Source organism: Danaus plexippus, chromosome 23 (genome assembly GCF_018135715.1).
Source record: "Danaus plexippus chromosome 23, MEX_DaPlex, whole genome shotgun sequence".
In the NCBI taxonomy this organism is placed as follows: domain Eukaryota; kingdom Metazoa; phylum Arthropoda; class Insecta; order Lepidoptera; family Nymphalidae; genus Danaus; species Danaus plexippus.
Window position 1 is genome coordinate 1,690,677 of NC_083551.1, and position 26,223 is coordinate 1,716,899.

The 26,223-nt window shown below is 31.2% G+C and overlaps 3 protein-coding genes across 5 annotated transcripts; 1 reads left to right on the top strand and 2 right to left on the bottom strand.

The window, feature by feature from the left end:
- Positions 1-3,130: 3,130 nt before the first annotated feature.
- On the bottom strand, positions 3,131-11,687 carry LOC116774698 (zinc finger protein on ecdysone puffs). Of its 2 annotated transcripts, XM_032667422.2 has the most exons (12): positions 11,527-11,687; positions 10,098-10,397; positions 9,670-9,833; positions 9,033-9,276; positions 8,451-8,718; positions 7,921-8,018; positions 7,588-7,754; positions 7,109-7,277; positions 5,761-5,863; positions 5,192-5,320; positions 4,268-4,360; positions 3,131-3,869 (listed from the first exon to the last, which is right to left on the bottom strand). In XM_032667422.2, the coding sequence occupies exons 2-12, from the start codon at positions 10,392-10,394 to the stop codon at positions 3,775-3,777; spliced, it is 1,827 nt and encodes a 608-aa protein (XP_032523313.2). In that variant the 5' UTR covers positions 10,395-10,397; positions 11,527-11,687; the 3' UTR covers positions 3,131-3,774. The 2 variants fall into 2 exon arrangements, with proteins under 2 accessions (XP_032523313.2, XP_061380040.1); XM_061524056.1 differs by lacking the exon at positions 9,670-9,833 and having other exon boundaries at positions 11,527-11,682.
- A 228-nt stretch (positions 11,688-11,915) lies between these two features.
- LOC116774785 (nicotinamide/nicotinic acid mononucleotide adenylyltransferase 3) lies at positions 11,916-22,597 on the top strand. 2 transcript variants are annotated; one of them, XM_061524012.1, is made up of 8 exons: positions 11,916-11,988; positions 12,246-12,338; positions 12,999-13,110; positions 14,638-14,749; positions 16,177-16,395; positions 16,838-16,939; positions 18,141-18,301; positions 18,692-22,597. In XM_061524012.1, exons 2-8 carry the CDS (start codon positions 12,263-12,265, stop codon positions 19,314-19,316), a joined length of 1,407 nt encoding a protein of 468 aa, XP_061379996.1. In that variant the 5' UTR covers positions 11,916-11,988; positions 12,246-12,262; the 3' UTR covers positions 19,317-22,597. The 2 variants fall into 2 exon arrangements, with proteins under 2 accessions (XP_061379996.1, XP_061379997.1); XM_061524013.1 differs by lacking the exon at positions 11,916-11,988 and having other exon boundaries at positions 11,995-12,338; positions 18,692-19,004; positions 21,274-22,597.
- LOC116774794 (beta-1,4-galactosyltransferase 7) lies at positions 22,083-26,139 on the bottom strand. Its single transcript, XM_032667554.2, has 3 exons — positions 25,888-26,139; positions 25,011-25,539; positions 22,083-22,868 (listed from the first exon to the last, which is right to left on the bottom strand). Exons 1-3 carry the CDS (start codon positions 26,006-26,008, stop codon positions 22,631-22,633), a joined length of 888 nt encoding a protein of 295 aa, XP_032523445.2. The 5' UTR covers positions 26,009-26,139; the 3' UTR covers positions 22,083-22,630.
- Between the last annotated feature and the right edge of the window lie 84 nt (positions 26,140-26,223).

Consider the following 26,223-nt stretch of genomic DNA (forward strand, 5'->3'; position numbering starts at 1 on the left):
TTACAAACCCATTAGGGTATTAATATTTAAAACCTGCCAATGGCAACTCATGCTGAATGAAAACACGATTTTTTCAGCAGTGGTTGATAGCAACCAGTGACATTTTTCCTCATAAATTAATCCTGTTTAGGAAAATAGTCTTTCAGTAAACACTGCTACCGGGAGATGATGAGCACATCTTCGCTAATTCTGCTAGATGTTTATTATCTCGGTTCTATCTTGGGTTTATTTACCACTTGTTTTCTTCTGTCCGATTTAGACGTATAATTTTCATAAAAAAAGTCAATTACATTTGCAATTTCAATTTTATGTTCATCATCTTAATCATTATATATATTTTGTACAGCGACTTCCTCGAAACAATTCCTATAAGCATGTTATGACACAAAACATCAAAAACGCCCCCAATGGCGCACGATGTGCTCGCTGCACGTACATCGTCTATACATGTTTGAACTCGTTTGTTACCCGTGAAAACTACTAAGTACTGCCGAATAATATGGCCCAAAACCTCACCGAATATTCGGTATTCGTCCAATTAACTATTCGCGGCATCTCTACTCCTTATTCCCGCCTATAGATAAACCCATCTAAATTCTTGGAGTCTTAAGCAAGAAAAAAAAACTAACAAGTTGTAAATAAAATTCCTTATATAAAATATGTTATAGACATTTTTAGCAGTGTTGATGAACGGTATTTTATTATCTGCTTGAGAGAAACTTTTTCTTTCTGGTTTTTATTGATTAGTACCCACATCTAGACATTTAGGTTAAGAAAAAAAAGTGTTACACTTAAACATATCTAAGCAAGTACGGTGTTATCATAAATGCATTTAACGATGTCACGACATCTTCGTTTAGAGAGAAGAAAATTTTCAGTACATTGTCCATATGTTATAAAAAGTAAGGTCTGTCGGTATATATCTTAGAAATCCAATGACATTTTATAGAAAATACTGGCAGGGTTAATATAGGTTTAATTATAGCTGTTACAGCAGAATCATCCAGACTATTAAAGGTCTTATCTCTTAGTATTATAAAATATTGAAATTAACAGAAACTGTGTAAGAATCATATACAAATTGCAGATTATATAAAAATAAAAATATACAGAGTGTTATATAGAAACTCCTTTTAATAAATTTAAGTTTTAGAACATTCGTAGTGCCTTATTAAATTTTCTAGTTTTTCCAGTATAAGCACATATATATAACATAAAAAAGACAGTGTTTTCTATTGTATCCTGTCTCATACGAAGCATCCATAGAAATAGAATATTTAAACAAGCTTAATAAAATAAGCTTTTTTTTTTATTTAAAAAAACTAATAATAATACTCTTTATTTTACTACCTCAAAATAAAAAAAAAGAATAATAAAAAAAATAAAAAGGCGTACTTATTCACAGAATAAAAATATTGATTAAATATTAATTTAGGATGTATGCATATAAAATCGTAATTCTCTTATATGATTTTGAATAAAAAATAAAGAATATTTAGAGGTATCCAGAATAGAAATCATGTTGTTAATAATTTAAAAATTATAGCAAGACGACGTCATGTCTATGTTTAAACAGTACTTTGACAGCTGACAGTGACTATTAAGTATTAGAGTCAACTGAATTATTTCACGTGTTTTTATTTATATTTTTCTTATATATTCTAGAAATAAATTCTTTTTGATCAACAAAAATGGTGAAATTCGGTAGAAGTAAAATGAAGATACTAAATAAACTAGCGAAAAAACAGAATGCCGCCTCTAGTAATCAGACAAATAAAATTTTGAAGAAGAAATTGAACGCGGAGAAGAAAGTAACATTTCAAAAGGAGGTTTTGCTCAAAGAAACCGCTAATAGTAATTCTTTAGTGAAAAAAGTAGCTAAAGAGGACATTTTATTGAAAAATCTACTTAAGACAGCCGACACACAGAAACAGGAAGTGAAAAATGACGCGAAAAAACCTAAGTTGAAACCAGTGCCGAAAAAGAAGAAGAGATTGAAAATGCAACTTAGTGACGCGCAATTACTGAAGAGCTTAATGAATAAAAAGAAATAATACTGTTCAGTAACATAGATTTAAGTCAAATAAACATTTTAAAATAGTTTCAAAACTGAAGCTCGTTTCATTGTCATTTGATATTAAATTATGCAATTAATATAAGGGAATATTGTTTTTGCTTTTCACTTCAAACATTCTTATATATTTATATTTTATGACATCAAAATAGTCTACTTATTTGGTGGTATGTTTTCTGTAGTGCTCTCTACTTTTACAAGTTTTGCAGTATCAAACCATTGACTAAGTTTCTAGTTATTTATTCTTATATATTCTCACATGATTCTATCAACATTGGTTGACGAATAAGCAATTGGTAACCATTTCTACTTTGATTGACAGTGTTAACTTGTTTAAGGGCACTGATATTTCAGGATTGATAGAATTTTAGAGTGAAGCAAGTCAAATGCTATACTGGCGACTCAGGTCATCCATCCATTGAGATGATCTCGGCAAACTAATGTCCTATTCAGTCGAGATATTTTTGTTTGATAGTCCAGTTCATAGATAGTGCCGGAAACAGTATCAAAACCAAAAAGAAGATGGTTTTGTACCAATTATGCAACATACACTCGGTACATCTCCTAGTATTTTCTAATTCGTTGTCATCTCTATATGATATTCTCATTAGAAGAGATACTATAAATTCAGGATCTTTATATACCCACTACACCTTACCATCTTAATACGAATATTTTTTTATAATAATTAGTTTTGGGAATGTCAGATAAAACACACCCAATCTTACTCAAGTGCTTTTAATAGTTTTTGAAGCACATAGACTTTTATAAACAAATATTTTTCATACTATTTAATACTCATGTATGTGTGATACTTATTTCAGATTTTAACCTAGAAAAGATTTTGGGCTTACACAATTTCATGTAAATTACATTTACGAGATTTTATGTGACAACTGGTGATTTGATAGCATATAATAGTTTTAGATTTTGTTGAGTAAAAACTATAATTACTGTAAATTAACTAACAAACAAATACTATTTTACTTTTCTAATTGCCAAATACATAAATAAATTGCCTAAAAATAGGTAAAATCAAAATGTAAAACAAATGCGTTGTGTATTCCTATAGTTTATTAAAGGGCAAGGTAGAATGAAAAAGACATTTTTACAAGTAAATTGTGGATATTAACTTAGCAAGTAACATTCAATTTTTCGCTTCAAGACTTCTCACAACTTTTTCATTCAGAATTATTTCATATACCTACTTATAAACCTATTTAAAAGCGGAAAATAAAAACCTTATTCACATCTCTAGCTAACTAGTTACCGAATACTTATCCTAGACTTGTATGAACCTAGTTATAATGTATTTTGTGCCTGACCAACTTACTCTATTGAAATCTACTTATTTAAATACAAAAAAAAATTTAAATATCAATTACTACGGGAGACTTTTGTTAAAAATATTTTTAAAGTAATTTTAAAACATATATATTGCTATGAATTATCTGAAATAAATTAATTACTTGCTGGATTTAATTTCAATCAAGTAGAGTTTACATATCTGTTATTAGTGACTGTTTCAAGAAATGAATATAAAAATTACTATAGCGATAGTGAATAAGAGACTATACTCTATAGCTATAACTAATACATAATTCTTACTAGCAATCTATATGAAAAAGATTTACCAAACTTTTAATTTCTCTTGTATATAATTAAATACATAATATATATGTATGTTATGTTATATATAACTAAAAGCGGCGTCTACCTCGACCTCTCGTTGTTTTTTGTGGTGTTTTCTTTGGTTCCGCCGGTTTTTCTTCTAATTCATTTCCATTTTTCTCTTCTACAAGCATCACATATAGGATATAGTTGTTACGTTTTGATAATTTCATATCAATTATTATTTACTATATAAAATTCTCCTATTTATACATAGATTCATATGAATTTTATATACAAACACACACACACATATTATGTATATATATATATATATATCTTAAAAGTATATATGTTAGTTTAGAACAATATGACCCAATAAGTATTAGTTACCAAAAGCTCTGTTATCATTAAACTTATACAAAAAAATTATATATATATTATATGTAAATTTGGATTAAAAAATGTTGTTACAATATTAATCTTATATAATATTATATTTTAAATAAAAATCATGTATTTATGCCTTTGTTTTAAATTTCACAATAATTATATATATTTATTATATTTCTCTTTCTATACCTCTTGTTGAAGTCAATGTTTCTTGCGGACTCTTCTTTTCTTCCTCTACTTCTGTCTGAGTTTCTTCTTGTGTTTCTGTGTCAAGCTCTTTCTCTGTACATAAATTTAATAATATTATCAAATCAAACATATTAAAAAGTACACAAAAACATTTTTATTGATACTTTGTTTAGCCTATAATATAATGAGCTTGTAAACAATATGCTTATTCCAAATTATTCGTAACCAAACTAAAAACGAGTTTTTAAAGTTTTTCATGAATAAAAATTTATACAATAATATATATGTAAATGATGAGAAATGGCAACATTTCATATGTAGTGGAACAATGCAAAGTTGGATGACAGTGACACATACATGCTTTAAAAAAATACGGTACACTATCAAATAGTCATATAGAGACTTGAAGTTGTATTAAAAATATCCAAACTATATTTTCTTTATTGAATCTCTTATTAAATAAGTGTGCTTAGAAATTACTTCATTTAATTCAATTGTGTGGTTTTTAAGATAGAATCATTGTTAAAGTTGAACAAACATACACTCACATAATTCTAATACTAGGTTTGTACAATGACCATGACCGTGTGGAAATTGAAATGAGATAAGTTGCAGAGAAGTTAATGGTGCCATGAAAATAGTTTTGGTAACCAACCAGAAGCTATTGTTTTCATATAAAATACATCTTTTGTAATTTGATGTAGAGTTAATTAAGAAAATTTTATTACGAGTAGAGATGACGTCACGGATACATCACAATTTTATTCACCAAAACGACTGAGTGAAGGAATCAAAAATATAGAACCATCGAAACTAGAATTTGTGGAAATCGGTTTAGTAGTTGTGAGAGAAGTAACAACAAACAAATAAAAATAACATTTGTAATATTATTATAGTAAATTTCTTTAGAAAGTAAATACTAACCTATCATTTCGCTCTCATCATTGAGTATATCATCCACAGACTGTTCCCAATCCTCGAGCTCATCCGCTGCCAGCTCGTTCATATTCTCAGGATTTTCTTGGTTCTGTTCTGTACCTTCATTATGATCATCTGTAACATTAGTGTTAATTATTCAGTATTTTAATGATGGCTCTCTGTTATCCGACATAGAGGGAAGATCAGTGATAAATCTGTCAAGATTATTGAAAATAATACTTGCATATTTGAGTAGAAAAAAAAAAGGAAATTTGTAAGTATTTAAAATGATTTCCTTTAGAAAAATAATCAAGTCATATGTATCATGAATTTTAATTAATATCATGGAGCAATATTCTCATATTATTTTCAGTGTGCGGACTCGTTAAATAAAATCCTGCCTTAGTCTCAATCATCTTATGTATTAGCTGTATGTATAATAATCTCCACTTTCGTTATCTTTAATATCTCAAAAACTAATATTTCCGCAACAAACATCAATTCTTTTCATATTTAATGATAATTGCAACCATTAAAAATAATAAAATATTTACAACAGAATAATACTAACATACCTTTAACAATTTCGTGTCCATTTTCTTCATCCCTGGAGGTCTTCCTGCGTTTCCATGTTCCTGAATCATCATTGATTGATCGCTTCACCGCCTCTGACTGTGGCTGTTAGTAACAACACAATTAGTAAAGTATTTTATTCAACAGAACTATGTTAGTAATATGTATACTGCTGTGTAGTTATACAGTGAAGTGGTCTAGCTATGTTGTACTTGGCAACATTGTATAACTATTACACATCGTCTATTCCAAAGCTTATATGTTTGAGATAGACAATAAAAAAAAAAAGATTTATTGAATTTGACATTGCATACTTTAAACTCATTTTTATATATGTTACTGTAAAAGTTCGAACTGTGGTAAAATCTAAGATTATACCTACACCTAAGATTTACCAAATCTTGATAGTAAAAGTCCGAAAGAGGTATCAGGTTAGGTTTATTGAAGTAAATAATTAAGAACTCTTTATTGTTTTATTCCTAAAACCAACATCTACCAGCTGACAGCAGTAAAAACTAGCATATACTCAATTCTAAAGGTAAAAAAACTCGAAAAAATCGTCCTATTTTCAACTTTTACCAATTCATATCGGTCAATACTAAAATCTTAAGATTATCCGTAGTTCGAGCTTTTACAGTAACATATATATATATATATATATAACATATATATATATATATAACATATATATATATATATATATATATATATATATATATATATATATATATATATATATAGCAAGCGATTTTATCTGCGTGAACTTTAAAATGGCTTCAGCGAGATATTAATTAACGTTGGCTTAGTAACAAAATGTAACATGGACGGACATGTAACACATGAGTGATTCATTTTTAATTGATTTAATCCTATACGACTAAATACTATTAGATGGACGGACTTAAAACATATTTTTACGCCTCGGAACTATTTATTATACATAGTGTAAGTAATAAAAATTTTAGGTTAATACAATACTGATGGCGTAGGCGTGAGAAAGTGAAACCAGACTTAGATGAGCCGTTACGCGTTACGTTACGAAGCGGTTTATTCTCCAATAAGTTATCACTTCAACAATATATTACGACAGATTTCCATACACAAATTTTATATATACAGGTAAAGCCGTTATAAAAAGTATTGCAACTGACATTGTCGGATAATTTTACGATACCAATCTTATTAGATACCTGAAAACTGATACGAAACTAATATATTCGGATGTACTACGCCTTCTATGGCAGACGAGATGTCACATCGAAGCGAGGTGCAAAGTAACCCAACGTCGATAGTATGTAGTGTTTAAATAATACAGTAATGAATACTCGCGCAAGTGTTAGACCTCTTTACCTGTATGTTCCCAGCTTTCTCATTGATGAGTCTAACAAACAGCTGGTGGTGTCGCCAAGTCCTGAGATGTACTTGTGCCGTTTCCTCTCCATCCAACAGTTTGTGACACAAAGTGCATTGAACGCAACGGAATTCACTCAAGAAGGACGCGCCAACGCCGCGGTCGGTACTGAAATGATATAATAAATGAATAAGAAGCAACAAAATCTACGTTTTAAATTGGTACAGTCAACAACAAAGAGTGATTTCAATTATGATATATGTTTAGTGTGACGTAAGCATAACTTACAAATTAATTATCGCCTTGTCTAATTCTATAATGTATGAAGAGGATATAAAACCTACATGCATTAAAATTTATTTCAAAATTTATATATTGTTGTGGCTTTTTAATACTGTATAATATAGTTTTGATTACTGCGCTAGTATAATTCATTTTATATGTTCGTTATATTGAAGTACTCTTCATTCGTGTTTACCTGTAAGCGGGCAACATATCGGGGGTAACGTTGGTAATTTCAACCCCTTCCTTGTAATCTAGAACAGTGTTTTCATTGTCGATGCTTAATTCCTTTTTATCTTCTGCTTTCACTTCTCCTTCTGTTTCACCTTCTTGTTCCTTCTTGACTTCTTTATCGGCATCATCCTGTTTGTTATATGAAAAAGTTAAAGGTTTCGTAATGTTGGTTGATAAAAAAATTATTTAAATTGACTCTGAACGAATAATATAATCATTTATGATATTTATCAATACAATAAATTAGTTATTGTTCTGTATTTTTATTTATTTATTCACATATAACATATCCTACCTGTTTCTCATCCTTGCGATCGTGTTTCTCCCGTCTCCATCGCTGACGGTCATCACGCAAGTAAGTCTGTTCCATACTAAGTGTTGATATCACCATTACTGAGATATAAAAAATAAAATAATTGCATTATTTATATTAGCATATATGTTAATGGAATTAATGTATTTTTATAAGAATTTTCACAAATGTTCTTTATAATGATCAGTTCAAAGTATATTTGGCGGATCGTAATTGTGGTTTAGTAGACTTCCGACATTAAATTAAAAATTACATATACTTATTGTTTAAGAAAATCTTAGTGCCAAGACTATTTTGTATGGTATCATACTTTTTAACGTATCAGCTACAGAAGATAATAATTGATCACCGTAATTCAAAGTCAAAGACAATTTTTTGGTACTAACATAGGACTAAATGGAACCAAACTTATATAGTTAACTTTTAGTTTGTTCTTTCACTTATCGTATCTTGATAGAGACAATTTTAAACACAAGTCTTTTCTATCTTATATATATTTGTCAGCAATTCACCTTCAGGCTTCGGTTTGGATATAGTTTCCTGTTTCTCTTGCATGTTCTTCAAGTGTTCAGCTGTCAGTCTATGTTCGTCCAGTTCAATACGTGTTGGCATTTCCTTGTGACAGGAAGTGCATGTTGGATGTAGATATTTCTTCAATTTCCGGTGTCCCACGGTGGTGCGATGTATGGCGCCATCCCCAGCGTATATATCACACATAGCGCAGTAGAACTCGCGGGGGGGTTGTTGACCTGTTTTACGGGTGCGTTTCATTTCGCGTATCTGAAATACATATATATATATATATTTTACATTTATGTTTTACAACACATAAACGAAAAATAAGCAAATAGCGACTTTAATGCTACTAGGTATTACATAGTTAACTTTATTTATAGAATGTTTTTATTAAAGTCTTTACACCTGGTATTGACCTAGTTTTATGAATAAAAAACTGGAAGAGCTGGGATTATGACGATGAAAATTTGTGAATAGGATAGTTGTAGTATAATTGAGGTAAGAGAGAGCAAAGTTGTACTTAGGACTGTAAGGACTCGTAGAAAAGTATTTTTTTTCTGAATACAAATTATATTTACCTTAAACTCTTGACGCATCGTATCAGCTGTCAGTGCGTAGCTCTCCGCAGTTTTTTGCATCATAATAGCGTGGGCGCGACCGCTCAGATGGTTTTCAAACGAACGCCCATCCCACATAGACTTGTTACAAATGTGACATTTCAGAAGTTGAGGGTTGATGTCGTCGTAGCGAGTCTTCGGAACGTCTTTCTTGTCTTCCTCATTCTTCTCCGGTCTTTCAGAACCTTCCTGGTCCTTTTCCTCACTAAACAAAACTAACATTATTAGTGAACGGTACCTTTCAGAGTAAGCGTCGAGATTCACCATTTACGGGACTACCGTGGGATTATTTAGAATACATAAAAATGTGAAAAAAAAGTTCTGAAGTACTTTCGGATGTTTGAAATCGACACGAACAGAGCTTTAGTTGTCTCGAAACGGATATGTCGTTAGTTGCTGTTGTTATAATATAAAATGACAACAGAACCGTTAACAGCACAGCTGTTGATGAAGAAGTTTATTCGGATTGATGCTCTGAACGTTATCCCGGAATGGGAAAAAAGTTAACGCCAATATGGCCGATTGCCTGGTGAACGTGTTCTAATACGCAGATTGGGATAAAATACGGCGGCAGCACCGGAAGGAAATACCTTCTTACCTCTCCTTTACAGGCTTAGCCTTTGAATCGGCATCCTTTTTCGGGGAGCTCTTGTTTTGTTGCCTGATCCCATCATTGGGTCTGAACGGTTTACGATTGTTGTGGACACGCTCACCAGCGCGATTGTAATTTCCCGAACGCCGGAAATTACCTTGATTGCCCATCTAAAGGGAATTTATATATGTTAGTACGAACAAGCCGCTATGGGCCATACAGAAAACTGCTACGAAATTATTATAAGAGTTGTGAAGACCTGTAATGTTATATGTAATAGACAAATCTTAACGTTTAGTGGAAAAACACGAAAAAGGTTGAGATGTCTCCTTCTGGAAGTATTAGTTGCATTAGATATCTTACTATTTAAAAATATGATTGATTCTATATTTTTTTGGTACAAATTATTTCGTTTCAAATAAAATTTCACTCACCCTGTTTGGTCCATAACCACGATCATACCGGTTCATGCTAGGGCCGAAGTCACGTCGTATTGGCATGTCGAGTAACGAAGGGACGGGGTTTTGACGTGGTTGGAGAAGATTTATGAGATTGCTGGCCAAAGCTAGCGTCGCTTCAGTCGGGCCTCCGCCCAATGGCAGAAGATTGGGCAGATCACCACCCGGACCACCCCCTTGCCATGGGGATACTCCCCCACGGAAATTCTTGCCGCGGTCATTTCTACCGAAATCCATACGCCTGCCACTGCCTTGGGGTCTACGATTCGCCATTTTCTATGAATAATGTAACAAGTTAAGATTGTAGTGGTCTCAGGTCTGACACATTCTTAAAGGACAAGCGTGTTTTAAGCCACTTTATTTTTAGCTAAATGTGTTTGGGTTGGTTATAAGTAAAATGTGCGTGCGGTTGTCATATAATGCCTATATACAAATAATATAATAATATCAGATGATTCTTGTATGTGTAAAATGATTAAAATCAAGCATTACATTAAGCATACTATGAGTAAAATTCAAAGTAGAAGTTAAAGTATAAATGTTTTTTTAATAGTACACAACAAAGTCCAGGTTTTTCAAAATTAAATTAACATAAATTTGTAATTAAATATTTAATTTCTATATTTTTGGCTTAAATTAAAAATTATTAAATTATATTTCAGTTAATTGATTTCAAATGAAAGTGGACAATATTGGACTGAAAATAAAAATTTTAATTATTACTTGTTTTGACAATATTTAAAATACATTTTACAATATGGTATACAAGAAGAAATATTCTTTAAATAACATGTAAATAGTATTTTTTTTTTCTCACTAGATAAAAAAATAACAGTATACTTAATGAAATGTATATAATATGAGACCAACATGAAAACAAAAAAAATCAAAGATTTTACCGGGTGCTGCATTTTGTAGATATATTTATAAGGTGAGAGTATTTGCATAACCAGTTTATTTGTGGAGATTATGGAAATTTATATAGGTATATAATAAATAAAGAAATAAATCTATTCTTCTTAATGTACACCAGCAAACTATATATTATAATAATTGTTTATTATAAAACTGTATAATCGGTCGTCACTTATATTAAAAGTAATGCTACAAATTAATACAAAATTGATTTTACTTATTGCAGCGATAAATTTAATCGTAACAATAGGTCTCAGGTTAAAATATTTTTAATATACGATGTTAACAATAATTTCAATTGTTTACACCATATGAACATATTATGTTATGAAATATATATATAAACACTTTTTAATAGAATTATTGCTGATTTAGTAATTATATCGCTTAATGAATGTGATTACTGCAGTAATAATGCATCAGAATGCTTACGTTAGGACCGCCCGGTATCGGCCGTAGCAAAACAAAAATGATATCATTTATTACTTACCGGTGTGGAATTACACTTTACACAACAAAGAAAACTTTACCGCAACGAATCTTTCAAAACTATGTATTAAACCGATGAATAGTAAGACTTGCAAGAGGGAAATAACCACGATCAATATTAATGACAAAATGCAATGGTTAAACAGCAAAAATGGCGGCAGGAACGCGAAACACAGCGTCTCTAGTACAGACTAAAAATATATTCAATTCAGTTGACAACTTTCGAAAAATAATAATAATTTTTAATTTTGAAAATCTAAAAAAATATTTTCTAAATTTTTATTTAATAATCCCACCTAAGTGCACGTCATTATTAATTATTTTGAGAAATGGTTATCGAAAATGAAAGTGATAACTGTCAATGTCAATCTATATAATGTCAATTCTGACATTATAGAGATAGGAAACTTTTGAGTCATGTACTTTTCAATTTCCAACTAAAAATCATTACTCGCTTCTTTTGGTACGTCGTATGTTGATTCATAACTTATTTTCAACAATCGTTAAAAAGAATCATAAAAATAATTAATTAATTTAATTATTAGAATAAAATATAGGTTTTGTCGTTTAAACATCAATTTTATACCTTTTTGATAGAATATTTTCCATTAAAATTCTTTGGATTTGTTTTGAATTATCGACTTTGACCTTTTAAGTGATTTCTATATTATTATAGAATATAGTGATGTAATTATATTAATGTTATTATTCGTCAAGTAGTATCATTACTACGAAATATGTCGCAAGGAAAAATTGTATTAATGGCTTGCGGCAGCTTCAGTCCGCCGACTTACATGCATTTACGAATGTTCGGTAAGTACTATAAATATAAATAACCATTTTGTAATTCATTAAAACATAACTTAGTTATGAAACTCCAAATATATGTAATAAGACCTTGATTGCAATCTTTATATTTACTTCACGTTATCTTTATTTGTACACATACGACAGCAACTGTATCTAGAAATATATTTATAGTGTTGGGCATTAATTAAATACCTAACATATTGTTACAAAAAAATATAGTTTAAAATGAGTTTAGTACCTGTATTTTATTATAACACCTGTTAATTCTAATGACAGATTAAAAATATCCACAGGTCAATTAACAAACTTTTTGGTTTCTTAAATTAGGATCTGGATCAAAATATTCTATCCTATGATATAATATGAAGTAATAATTTCAAATGTGTGAATGTAAGAAAATAAGTGATTTAGGATTATATGTAGTTTTTTTAACATAAAAATAACAAGATGTTAAAAAGATTCTCTGATTGATAAATCCTATGAGTTTTATCTTATTATATTTTTAAACATTCCATTTAGAGTCACATAATTATCTATATTCATAAAAAATATATATAATGAAAAGCTTGCCATATATTTTTTATTAAAGGCTTGAGTCAATATCGCCCTGCTATATATATATAAACATTAATTACTTAAATATATTTCTTTTTTTTTTATCAGAAATAGCAAAGGATTATATTCACTCATTGGGTCTGGGTACGATAATTGGTGGAATCATCTCACCGGTTCACGACGCATACGGTAAAAAGGATCTAGTCGCTGCACATCACAGGTACGACTTACTTTGAAGTATATAAATATTATTAGTAAGAATATTAGTTTTTTAATCTACATATTGTTACTGTGCTTTACAATAGTTCATTCTTCTTTCTTAAGATGTTTTTGACAAAGTCATGACAAGAATTAGTTGTTGCTGTTGATTTTTTTTTTATTATTATGTTATAGTTGTCGTTTGACATATTGTTTATATGAGAAATTTAGCAAGTTTATTTAATGAAAAAGAAGTTGTTTTATAAAAGTGTAGTTTAATTATTATGTAACTTGTAAATATGTAAACGACAATAAAGTCCAAAGATTAATTGAAGTCTTTTACACATCTTCTCCGGATTTGCTAACAAATTTTAATTGTAAATAGCTAGCCAATAAAAAGATCTTTTTTTTTATTGTACTATATTTTCTAAATTTATGTGTGAAAATGGTTGGTCTGCAAACAGAAGGACAAAGTTAGGGGTATTTTCGCTAACCTTGTGTGGTCGGTAAATGATTTTGTGACGGTAGTTTTAGTGTTCAAAAGATGAAGAAAATTGCCTGGTTTATATTTAACCTGAGGGGAAAATAATTCTCAAACAAAATCCTATATAGATACCGTAAGATGTTCACAAATAAATTGCGGCGCAAGACAAAAAAAACAATGGTATAAACTGGGACCTCGCTAGCATAAAACTAAGTAGCATTAATATGAGCCAAATAAATTTAGTAGATAGATTTTTTGGTTACTTCAAAGGTTAATACAGTTCTTGCGATGAAAAGGATTATTCCCGGGTTCTATTTTATTTGTTACCGAGCTGTTTTTAGTCGTAGCGTGATGTAACATAGTCTATATCCTTCCTCGACAAACGGACTGTTCACAAGAGAATTTTCCTTATAAAATCCAATCGTTTTCGAGATTTGTGTGTTCATACAAACAATTAATGTAAAAATCTTCATAATGTCAGTGTAAAGAAAATTAATACATACCTAATTTTTTACGTATTTCTAGTTGATCATTTAACTGAATAAAATTTTATGTTATTATATTGAAAGTAGAATTAAAAAAAATAGTTTTTTATATGTACATTTTGACGTATGAAAGTATCAAGTTAGGTATATGAATAATATGATATCGTTTGTTGCTAACTCGTGGTACGATCTCAGTAACTTTTTGTTTCATACTAATTAGTAATTACTAGCATATACGTAACGGATCTTTGGTTATATATAATGTTATTGTGGGACGTAAATTTTAAATGTCCTTGAACATAAATATCCCAAACTCCAGAACAGGTTGTAAAGTTTAAATGCAAATATATTGTCCCATCAACGTCAGTTCGCGTGTCAAATATCGTTGTTGCAACATTATTTTTTTGATTAGCTTCCATGTAGAATATATTTGTAGACGGAAGTCTGTAGACGGAAAACGTTCCGCAACACATTACTCTGCCAAGTTTCTGGACAGTTGCTACCAAAAAAAAAATTATAATCACAGAAATAGGCTATAAAGATTTATGATATTTGTAATTATAAGATTACGTCATTCTAGAATCTCAATGCTGAAGCTGGCATTGCGTTCATCGGGATGGATTAAGGTTTCCGAGTGGGAGACCCAACAGGCTGGTTGGACGAGGACCAAGGTTTCCTTACAATATCATCAGGTTTGTGGAAAATATTCAGGTATTTCTGAGGTGCTAAACATCGTAGTTGTTACATGAAACTAATATGTTCGGATTACTACGCGTTATTCAGTCAGGGCAAGACGAGATTTCGGTTCACGGTCGCTGCAAAGTAATCGAAACGTCGGGAGAGTGTAGTTTTAAACATAATAAAATAACTCGTAGTAATATTAGTTTGATTTAAATGAATACTCGCGAAAGTCTCAGCTTTACAAAGTTTATTTTAAACTACAGCTAAAAACTATCTAATATTCGGTACCTCCAACGGATGTAACAATCACAATGTAACTTTGTAAATCTAATAAAAAGACATAGGTTTGAACGAAATCAAATTCAAAGTATTTTTATCAAGACTAACAATAATACTATATCCTTAAAAAAGTATAACTATAACAAGTCGTCGCAATATTTCTTTTCTATCAGTAACATATAATATATCCTCCATAAATATGTTATAGCGATTTTTTTTTCTTTGCATATATGTTACTGCTCAACACTAGTTAAATTCTGGCTGACGAAGTTCCTATATTGTTGAGGATTGCCACAAGCAAAAAAACGGAGCAGTGAATCTTTTATGTTAAAATAAAATCAGAAAATTTTGCACGTTGAACCATCGACATACCCATGTAATGTTAATTAATGTAAATAGCGTTTGTATGTTGTGGCGACATGAGCTGCATCAGTGTAAGATCGATACAGTCAAGGTTGCACGTCTCTAACCGCAAAGGAAACATGATACGACCACAATTAGTTTGACCCGAGTTGGTATTTGCCATAATTTTATTTAAATTCAAGGAGGTCATGCTACCTTCATATTCACTTTGAAAATATCATTCCTGTCGGCCGTACTTTATGGCGTGCAATGCAAAAAAATCTCTCCCAAATTAATTATATACTTTGTATGTTTATCTTTATGTGTATATATTTCATGAATGTCAATAGATTACCTGCGAATACGTAATTCTTATTAATTATAATCAGAAGTCACCTTTCGGTTCGCATGACGTAGTTCAATGCAACCAGATAAGGTCAGTTAAAATATATACTGAGTGTAATAATAAAGGTTACAAAAAATATAGCAAAGTCATAAAAAAAAAATTACTCGTTTCGTTCATATCTTTAGGAAAGCGAGATTTTTTAGGTTACGAATATTATCAATTATATTTTATTTAAATAAATATCAAGTAACTTTTTAGTAAGTAAAATCATTTTTTTTTTGAAATTATTTTGGTCTATGTTTATATTTTAAATGATATTTAATTATTTCTCTAGTTTCCTATCAAATAACCACAACTTAAATAATAGTAATTGATTAATTAATTTAATGTTGTTATGATAAAATTGTCGTAAATAATACAAGTGTATAAATAAATTTATTTTATTCTAACAAATTGTATTGTAAACTCCAGGATGCCATAAACAACAACTTAACCGGCAACAATGACAACCCGCCATCTTGGTTGCCGGATGACATGTTGAATGTGAACAACATCGAGCCGCGGGATTTCAATAATAAATTGAACGAACGATTGAATGGCAACGCGGAGGATAGGGTGACGGTGAAGCTGTTGTGCGGAGCGGATCTGTTGGAATCATTCGCCACTCCCGGTCTTTGGTCGGATGAAGATGTTAGTATATAGATAAAAAATATAATATATATTACAGTAATGGACGTATGGGCGAATAGAAAAACTTGCAAAAAAATATATGTATATTAAGTTATGTGCTTTACATAGGAAAGAATATATACGTAGGTATATATTTTGTTTGAAGAAGCTGTAGATATGATTTTATGTGACTGTATTTTCATTGGTTATATTTCATTTTAATTTTTTTTTTTTTATCTGTACTTATAGTCGTACTTGTGACTACCCTCCCTGTACTTTGGCATATTTTAATACTAAGCCGTATTTTTACTTCAAAATTATTCCTGTATAGGGATTATAAAAATGATTAAATATTCTATATAGGAAAGTTATCTGAAGCAATTGTTTTGTAATAGTAAATACTTCGGATGAAGTCTTCTCTTGACCGAATAATGACTTTAGTTAGTTATATGATGTGTTACAGATGGAAGCCATAGTTGGTCGCCACGGCTTGGTGGTGGTGAGTCGCGCGGGCTGCGATCCGGGGAGATTCATCTACGAATCGGACATGCTGTATAAATATAGGGTGAGCTCTTATTTGTCTTTATACAGGAGGATTTAAATCGGTCTATATGTTTTATATAATTTTTTTTAAATGTGAACTTAATGATAAAAATGTCAGCCAACCAACCAAGCCAACCAAGTCCCGGCTACAACAACCCAGCATAATCTATTGAAACTTTAAAAATATTCTTCCGACGATTCGGTTACTTTGCAGCCGCCGTGATCACGGACAGAGATCTCGACGAGATGATAAAATACGCGCAGCGATCCGAAAAATATTAGTTTCATTTAAATGAATACTCGCTATTTTAGCTTCGATCTCGTTATATTATGCGATATATTATCTTAAAGAACCTTTTTTCTTATTGAGTGATTATTTATCAATGGTATTTCCGTTGGAATTTTATCTATTTCTTGTCGGCACCAAAGTAAAACCCCTTCATCCGCGGTTTCTCTTCTGAGCTGATACGTTAGGTCCGTCAGATGTCTCTTAATAGCTGTCCCAAAATGACGATGTCTAAGATTTTCATCAGTACATATAAAAAAAAACTATGATTATTGAATTACTTTTAACCAGATATTTCTAGAAGATGGAGGTATCTATCCGTGATCACGGTCGCTATACAGTAATCTGAACGTCGCGTCTCGTCGGGTTAAATTACTATATTAGAAGCGCGTAACTCCTAAACCAAAGTTCTATTTTAATGCTAGTGGTTCGCGTCTCGAGACAACGTAAAGACTGTCTTCTACACGAACGGTAGACTTCTCTATAGTTCCAAATCTTCTATAAATGAGATCTAAGGTTTTCGCGAGTTTTATTCATTTAAATGAAACTAGTATTTTTCGGATGAACTACGCGTGATTTATTTTTGTAAAAAACTACATACTCCCGACGTTTAAGTTACTTTTCAGCAACCGTGATCACGGGTAGACGAGATGCTGTGGGCCCGTGATCACGGTTGCTCAAAAGTAACCGAAATTACCCTCCCTACCCTCAAAAAATGTAGCCATGATTTTTTAGGGATTGGCCTTCATAAATTGCTTACAAAAGTCCATCGTTCTCCTAGTACGATCCCCGACGTACTTAGGCACTTGCAATGAATCCATACAAAAAAAATACTATGATGTTGAAAACAAATATATGTCATACATTATTTGGTTTGAAAATGTGTGTGACGTCACACGAATATTAATGTACGTATATTTTTCATATGTCTTTCCAGAGGAATGTTACTCTAGTGACGAATTACATAGCCAACGAGGTGTCCTCGACCGTCCTGAGGAGGTTGATGCGGCGCGGGGAGAGCGCCAAGTATCTGACTGAAGATAGCGTGCTGGCTTACATCAGGCAGAACTGTCTGTATGGAGCCGAGCCGTTTGTCACGTGAGTGTTGGGACTTCGTGGGATCTGGGACTGTTTATATATCGATAATAGATATTTTTTTTAGCATTTAGGGCTTCTTTTTATAATTGAAGAGTTTTTTGTGGAACATACAGAGGTGTCAGATCTTTGATCTTAATTATTGTCAGAAAATTTTTCTTCAGCGGTTTTTTTTTCTGTACCGTGTTGGGCTCGGCTGTTTTTTTGGATTGTATTTGTTTTGATCTTGTTTATTATAAATGTTATGTTTTTAAATTGATTTTATATTAATAAGGTTATTTATATATATAAATTTATTATTATTGTGACAGTTTTTTAATATTTTTGGTTGTATTAAAAATTTATTACTGAACATTATTTAACTGTTGATTGTTTTCACGCGGCTCGGAACAGTGAGTATAACATACTTAATGACCTAATAGACAATTACGATAAGTCACCCCAAGACATAGTAATGGCGTCGCCGGAGGAGGCCAGCTTCAAGAACATACTGATATCGATCAGAGATAAACCGTCTATAGTCGACGAGACGATAACCGTGAAACGAAAGATAACCAACTTCCTTACACCGCACACCGACACGGTCAGCCCGGCGCAAGGCCCGAGACCAAAGATGGCCTACATAGAGAAGGCACCCAGCACGTACATACCCGGGAAGGCCGTCAAGATCATAAGCGACAAGAAACAGCACAGACTAGAGGACGAGGTAAGTTGTGATAAGTACAGCTCGCTCGACAGCTACCTGGCCAAGGAGGAAAGCGACATCTACCAGCGGAGAGTCAGCGAGAGCAACATAACCAAAGAGAAGAAGAGGTGCTCGGCGTCGACTATCAGAAAACTGAAGTCCGATGACATGAAGAAGAGCAAGTCGGAGGTAAGTAAGCTGTGTGATAAGATGAAAAGCATTAAAATAAAGGAAACAAAGAACTATAAGACGAGGAGTTGCAATGACATCGTCAAGTTAATACTCACCAAACATGGCATTCATGTCATAAGCGACACAGAGGCCATTGTGTGAGATGTGAGCCGGCAAGCATTGTGCCAAACATTAAGATACTTATATATATATATATACATATATATAAACTATGTATTCATTTTGTGAAGAATATTAATTCATATTTATGTCCACAAACTTTTTTCATTTGGATTTTTTACATATTAAAAATATTTTTTAGCTATGTTATATCTGGTTATTATGATATAGAACTAAATTTAAAATTGTACACAAAATATAAAATGACTTGTCACTTGAGATTTAAATATTTTTAAAATTATGTATGTCACTTTTATATGACTTTGTATTTTATTTTTTAAATATCTGGTTATTATTTTCGAAATTATATCTATGATTTTACTAATGTAACAATAATTTTCAAAATTAATACACAATTTACAGCTATTAAGACCGGAATGTTTGAAATTATGTAATAAAACACTTTTGATTTTTGAAAACTGTAAAATGTTAATTATTGTAAAATAATTTGTTATCTGTCGTGCACAAAATGTTCTTCCAAAACTTCGGTAGTGTACTTACTAAGCACAAAAAAATTGGATCATCCAATGTCTTTGTAAAATTTCTGTGATACCTGTGAAATGCCAACTATTGTCAATATCGCACAATATACAGTCAAAGGAGAAGACTCAGACAAAATTAATATATTCTCGTATTTTTAAACTTCTAACAGTTCCTATCTATATTCTTCCATCTGTCAAAACTAAAAATCGCGGGAATCTGAATGACAGATGCCAAATTTTTTTTTTAAATATTTATTACTTTATGTACTTAAATTATTCCTGTTGAGTAGTTGTTAGTGTTTTATTTTCATATTATTATTATATTGATGTTTCAAGTAAAGCTTCTATGGAAAATAAAAATATTTTTGAAATCTGTATTTTATTAACAATCTCCTTCATCCATTCCATCGAGGCTTTACTTTCTCTTCATTACGTAGTATTGCTAACGAACACATTTCTGTATTTACATTTTAAAATGGATTGCGTAGTTGTTACAAAAACGCGATATCTGTTCCGACTCTTCTCTTGATTGTGAACTTATATTAATATATTTAAATAATACATATAATTTAATGTCCAGTCAATATATACCATTGAAACTAACTTTGTTCAACAACTAAAACTTTATTCACAACAACAAATTCAATTTTTACAGTTAAAACTCATAATTCTGCGTACTTTTTTTTTGTTTTAATAACTTGTATTTTTATTCCTCGTAATTATTTTTAATTTAATTAAATCTTTTTCCATTGACAATAATATATGCCGTTAAATAAAAGGTCGTAGCCTTTCGTAATACTACTAGTAAAAAAAAAACTATTGTTTTAAAGAAATTGTTGTAATACTTGGATCTTTTTTATTGGCTGATGTAATTAATTGTTTTTGCTTACTACCAAATATAAATTAATTATAGCGGTAGATGTTTCAAAATTCATTATTTTGCTATTTATTGAATATGTGTTTTCGTAAGTAAAGTAATTCTAGTGTATTAAATTTAACTTATAAATTATGTGATTTTACCCCACTGCCCTTTCTAACCCTTTTTTTAAACTACAAATCTTAACTAGGAATATCAATATGAATAAAAAATAGTGTTTTTTTTTTTGTTATGTTTGTTTTCTTGTTATAATAAAAACTATTTCAGTTTCACAATAATAGTGATATTCCTTGTTAAATGTATTTCGATATGAATATTTTGTAGACAAATTGATAATTATTATTTATTAGGTTTTTTTTTAATATGTAGGCATGTCATGTTTAATAGTTTAAACATTGAATTAAATCCTCTTCTAAATCTAGATGGTTATCGAAAAGTTTACATAACTTTTGATATACAAAATATTTGAATGAAGTTTACTTTATGGTAGACGGTTACTTTATGGTACTAGAGCATGGATGTCATATATTTGGCATAACAGGCCTTAGTAGTGTAGTTTATAATATGTTGTTTCTTTTAGGGAGGCTGTCCGTTGTAGCTGACGTGTTGCGCGCGAGACGACGACCGCGCGCAAGTAGAATAATAGTGCTTTAGTCTTCTGGAATAAACGTTCACACACAAAGTTGAATAAAACTAACTTTAGCTGCCATAAAAAAAAATATCTTTTGTCTATGGCAGATAAATGACATTTATTTTTGGAGGATTTGAATTATTCTAGAATACTAAAGCATTAATTAGTTCCAAACCCTTCCTGAATGTGATAACCAAGTGATAGATGTTGTGACGCTTCCAGAAAACACTTCGGATTCAGCTATAAGCTGAAATATTTGAATTTCAGTAAATATCAGTGGAACATAATATAATGGTTACTTAATTCTGCATGAATTGTATCGGTTGTGTGAAACAACGTAATTGTGATAGCGGCATGCATTTAGTTAGTTATCTTCATTCCGTATTCCTTTTACCTTTATAGTGAAACCTAAACTTGTATTTGTGGTTGTAATTAGTTAGCTACTAGTAATCAAACACCTTTATTATATAATTAACAGCTTTTATAGCAGAACTTGATGATCAATTATACGAAACACTATAAGCGGTTCGCCAGCTTGTTTTCTTTTACTGTATATTACATTTAAACTGAGTACAGTTTGTTAAGATGTATTCAGTAATAAATTTATATGCAAAATGATAATCGTAAGTCATAATTTTGTAATATAAGTATAATGTTTTATTGTTATGTCTCTGTTGTGATTTGCAATGTTTATATTTTTAAAATGTATTCATAACACAAATCTTTCTGTCAACGCATTTATAAAGAAATTAGTATGCTTAATGATATAATACTAATATATTTTTATATGTAGTTCCAATTTTATGATGTACTTACCAACTAGATAGTTAATTTTATTATGTAATAGGCACAATAAATATGCTGAATGCACCATAAATAGCGAGCGTCAAGGTGTACTGTGATTAGAGTAATATTTTTTGAAATAGAACTAGTAATTTATACACATTTAACCATTAGGGCGGTTTAAATTATAACTTCTGTAAGTGAAAACCTTTACAGATAAATTTCTTCACAAATAAATTTTTTTGAATTATTATAGTTTTTTTTAAATCTTTATTAAGTGTAGATAACAAATTCCTATTCCTATAAACTGCACTTATATATTCACTAAGTTAATTGAAAATACAATATTGTCACTAAGAAGCTGAAATACAATAAATGTATGGCGTACTTTGAAACAGAAAGCTGCCATAGATAAATAAATTAAACATATGATAATCTAAATAATGTATACTAAGAAGTATCTATGTATTTGTCTTTCATATTACATTTATATATATTTTTTAAATAAGGTAAGAAAAACTCATTAGTTCTTTTTTACTTTAGGTTCTGGACATTGGCACCATGGCGTAAGATCTTTGTTGCATATCAATTCCACATTAATCACCGTTATGGGCAATGAATCTATGGACACGTTATGAGAGCCGTGTAAGTTGTATGCCACATCATGAACACCGGTTCTCCGATCACGTCTCCGAGTTACTTCACGCTGGTTATAGCATTTCCGCATGTCCCGTTTGCGATAAGACTTGTCATGGATGTGCCTGAAACGAGAAAAGATATTATTGAATGGTATACAAAGTAGGTTATTGCTATGTTTTCACATCTAGATACAGATATATGCAAGAAGTTAAGTACTGGAATTGTATGGATTAATGTTATGAGTTGTTTAATTCATTGTATTTAGCTCATTTTTGTATACCAAATTTTGTAGGTAACCTTGAAATTTTGGAACTTTCTTAATTAAGAAGTATTGTTATGCAGATTTAAGAAGAAAACAATGTGTTTATTTCAATAACATCTATATATATAAAAGAAAGTCGTGTTAGTTACTCCACTTATAACTCAAGAACGGCTGAACCGATTTAGCTGAAAATTGACAGGGAGGTAGTTTAGAGCCAGGAGAAGGACATAGGATACTTTTTATTCCGTTCGACAGCATTCCCGTGTGACTGGACATGAAACGTCAGTCACTATAAAACGTGGTATAATAACAAAAAAGAATCAGACTTGGAATAACAAAACGCAAATGACAGCTCTGTAATTGACGTATAGTGAGAGCTATGTAATGAAGTATGGATGACAATTAGATATTTGTAAGAAATCAATAATAAAACTATTTCTATTAAATGAATAATTAACAATTATAATGTAGTGATTAACTATCATCACATTATAACTACCAACAAAAGGAAGTTTATGATACTTTAATGAAGGCAATCGATGATGAAAATGGTGGTTTATATTTCCTAGATGCCCCTGGTGGAACTGGCAAGACATTCCTCATGTCATTAGTTTCAGCAACTGTTCGGGCGAGATCTAACATAGCGGCTGCAGTTGCTTCTTCTGGAATAGCAGCCACATTGTTAGAAGGATGCCGTACGGCTCATTCAGCATTCAAATTACCGTTAAATCTTCAAACTATTGAAGAACCAACGTGTAATATTGCAAAACACTCAGCAATGGCCAAAGTTTTAGCGGTATCGAAAATCATCATCTGGGACGAATGCACAATGGCGCATAACCGTGCATTAGAAGCACTTAACCGAACATAAAAAGATTTACGCAATGACTCGAGATGTTTTGGAGGAGCAATGATTTTACTGTCTGGCGACTTCCGCCAAATACTGCCAGTAATTCCAAGATCTACGGCTGCCGACGAAATAAACGCTTGCCTCAAATCGTCAAATCTATGGCGCTATGTGAAGAAACTGCAACTGACAACAAACATGAGAGTTACATTGCTTAATGATACATCTGCTGAAGATTTCTCGGAGCAATTGCTGACTGTCGGTAATGGTCAAGTACCTGTCGATGAATCGAGCGGATTTTGTCTCATCAAAAGACGAACTTATCAACAATGTATTTCCAGAAATTATTTCTAACTACAAAAATAATGAATGGTTGAGTGAGCGAGCAATTTTAGCGGCTAAGAATAAAGATGTAGATGACCTAAACTACATAATTCAAAATAAGATCATTGAAACAATGCATTCATTCAAATCTATTGACTGCGTCGCAAATGAAGATGAAGCCACCAACTATCCAATTGAATTTTTAAACTCTTTGGACGATCCTGGCTTACCACCGCACAATTTACGCCTAAAGGTTGGCTCCGTAGTAATCACGCTTCGAAACATAAACCAACCAAAACCGTGCAACGCTACGCGTTTGGTGATTAGAAAATTGATGAACAATGTAATTTACGCTACGATAATGATAGGAAAATTCAAAGGTGAGGGAGTTCTCATTCCGAGGATACCGATGATCCCAACCGATATGCCGTTTGAATTTAAAAGACTTCAATTTCCGATACGTCCTTCATTTGCCATGACCATCAACAAATCACAAGGCCAATCCTTAAAAGTTTGTGGTTTAAATCTAGAACATTCATGTTTTTCCCATGGTCAATTATACGTGGCATGTTCACGGGTCGGAGGACCATCTGCGTTGTTTGTTTTTGCGCCTGATAATAAAACAAAAAATGTCGTGTATCACAAGGTACTTAAATGAAGAGCAACCTATGTACTAAAATACAGAAATAATTATGAATGATTAATGTAGGTATTTAATTTTTTTTGTATTTTTTTCCAATTAAAAAATAAATCTGCTTATTTATTGCCATTAAGGCGGAAAAAAGTTTGCCGGGTCAGCTAGTTTACCATAAGGATGGTATTACGACTTACTTAAAAGTGTTTTCAGGTCCTGTGGTTATACCTTCTGGACGACTTACTTTCAGTCCGGCATCTTTCAATCTTACATAGAATTCATCATCTTCGAGACCCCAACCCCAATAATTATTTGATAAACCATTGACTAATTCGAAATCTTCACGCTTTATCAACAAAATCCCACCGATGAAAGTATCATAGTGATATTTTGGGTGTGTTTGCGGTGATGAGATGTGGATTGGTCCATTTTTGGGATACCCATAGCTCAGTTTATCGTTCAAAGGTAGCAAATCTACATCATGCATCGCAATATACTCATAGTTGTTCCTTGTATAAATAAAACCAACATTAATTAGTGATGCTCGGTTAAATCTGTTGTTGTCTTTTTGTTGGACAACAAATATATGGAACGGAATCTTCTGTTTGTTTAGAAACTTATACATGTGAGGGACAAATTCTAGTAATTCTTCGAAGCGGTCTCTGAATGGGACGATTATAGCCAGCTTTTTACTTTGTGATGTCGATAACTGAAGGTTAGCTGATTCTGAAATAGAGAGAACGCAGATCCGTTAAATAAATATAATACTTTAGTTAAATAAATGCTGCTTGGAACATTTTGAATCAACAACTTCATTAGCATTTACAATAGTTTCTGTTATACATCACAGATATATTGTGTGAAAGATTAGTTTTGTTATAATAAGGTACAAGATTTATAGCACTATTAATAAATTTTCGTTACTTAAACGTATAAACTTTCGACTTACATTCAAATAACCAATTATTGCGACAATCTTTTTTTAATCTTAAATTAAAAATCCTCACTACAGCAAGAAACTTTGTGTTATCATCTTTTCATCCACAATAGTACTCAGTATAACAAGTTATTTACCTGAAGGCACGATGGGAAGGGACGCTATAAAACAGCCCATAAGAAAAGTAAGACCTAAGCACACAGTGAGGCATTTTGAACCGCTGATCCGGTAACCCATCAAATTCAAGCCTCTGTACATTAAAACGGTCACGTATCACTTAAATCGGATTTCATTATCTTCAATATAAAATGCAATAAAACTATTTATTTACTATCATAATTCGATAAAGATACGCATAACTGACGATTGTGACTAGACAACTGATTTGATTTTGACATATCAATTGTCAGCTGACATTTTAGTGAAGTCAAAGTAGAAGCGATTTTCATTATATTGTTAATGGATTTTAATTA

Excerpts from the sequence above, each read along its gene's own strand:
- LOC116774794 (XM_032667554.2), bottom strand. The coding sequence starts at position 26,008 with ATGTACAGAGGCTTGAATTTGATGGGTTACCGGATCAGCGGTTCAAAA. Across the intron at positions 25,540-25,887 it reads CCTTCCCATCGTGCCTTCAG|AATCAGCTAACCTTCAGTTA; the intron begins GTAAATAACTTG and ends TCTCTATTTCAG. Across the intron at positions 22,869-25,010 it reads GGACCTGAAAACACTTTTAA|GCACATCCATGACAAGTCTT; the intron begins GTAAGTCGTAAT and ends TTCTCGTTTCAG.
- LOC116774698 (XM_032667422.2), bottom strand. The coding sequence starts at position 10,394 with ATGGCGAATCGTAGACCCCAAGGCAGTGGCAGGCGTATGGATTTCGGT. Across the intron at positions 9,277-9,669 it reads GCTAAGCCTGTAAAGGAGAG|TGAGGAAAAGGACCAGGAAG; the intron begins GTAAGAAGGTAT and ends AGTTTTGTTTAG. Across the intron at positions 7,278-7,587 it reads GATATGTTGCCCGCTTACAG|TACCGACCGCGGCGTTGGCG; the intron begins GTAAACACGAAT and ends ATATCATTTCAG.
- LOC116774785 (XM_061524012.1), top strand. The coding sequence starts at position 12,263 with ATGTCGCAAGGAAAAATTGTATTAATGGCTTGCGGCAGCTTCAGTCCG. Across the intron at positions 13,111-14,637 it reads CTAGTCGCTGCACATCACAG|AATCTCAATGCTGAAGCTGG; the intron begins GTACGACTTACT and ends ACGTCATTCTAG. Across the intron at positions 16,396-16,837 it reads GTCTTTGGTCGGATGAAGAT|ATGGAAGCCATAGTTGGTCG; the intron begins GTTAGTATATAG and ends GATGTGTTACAG.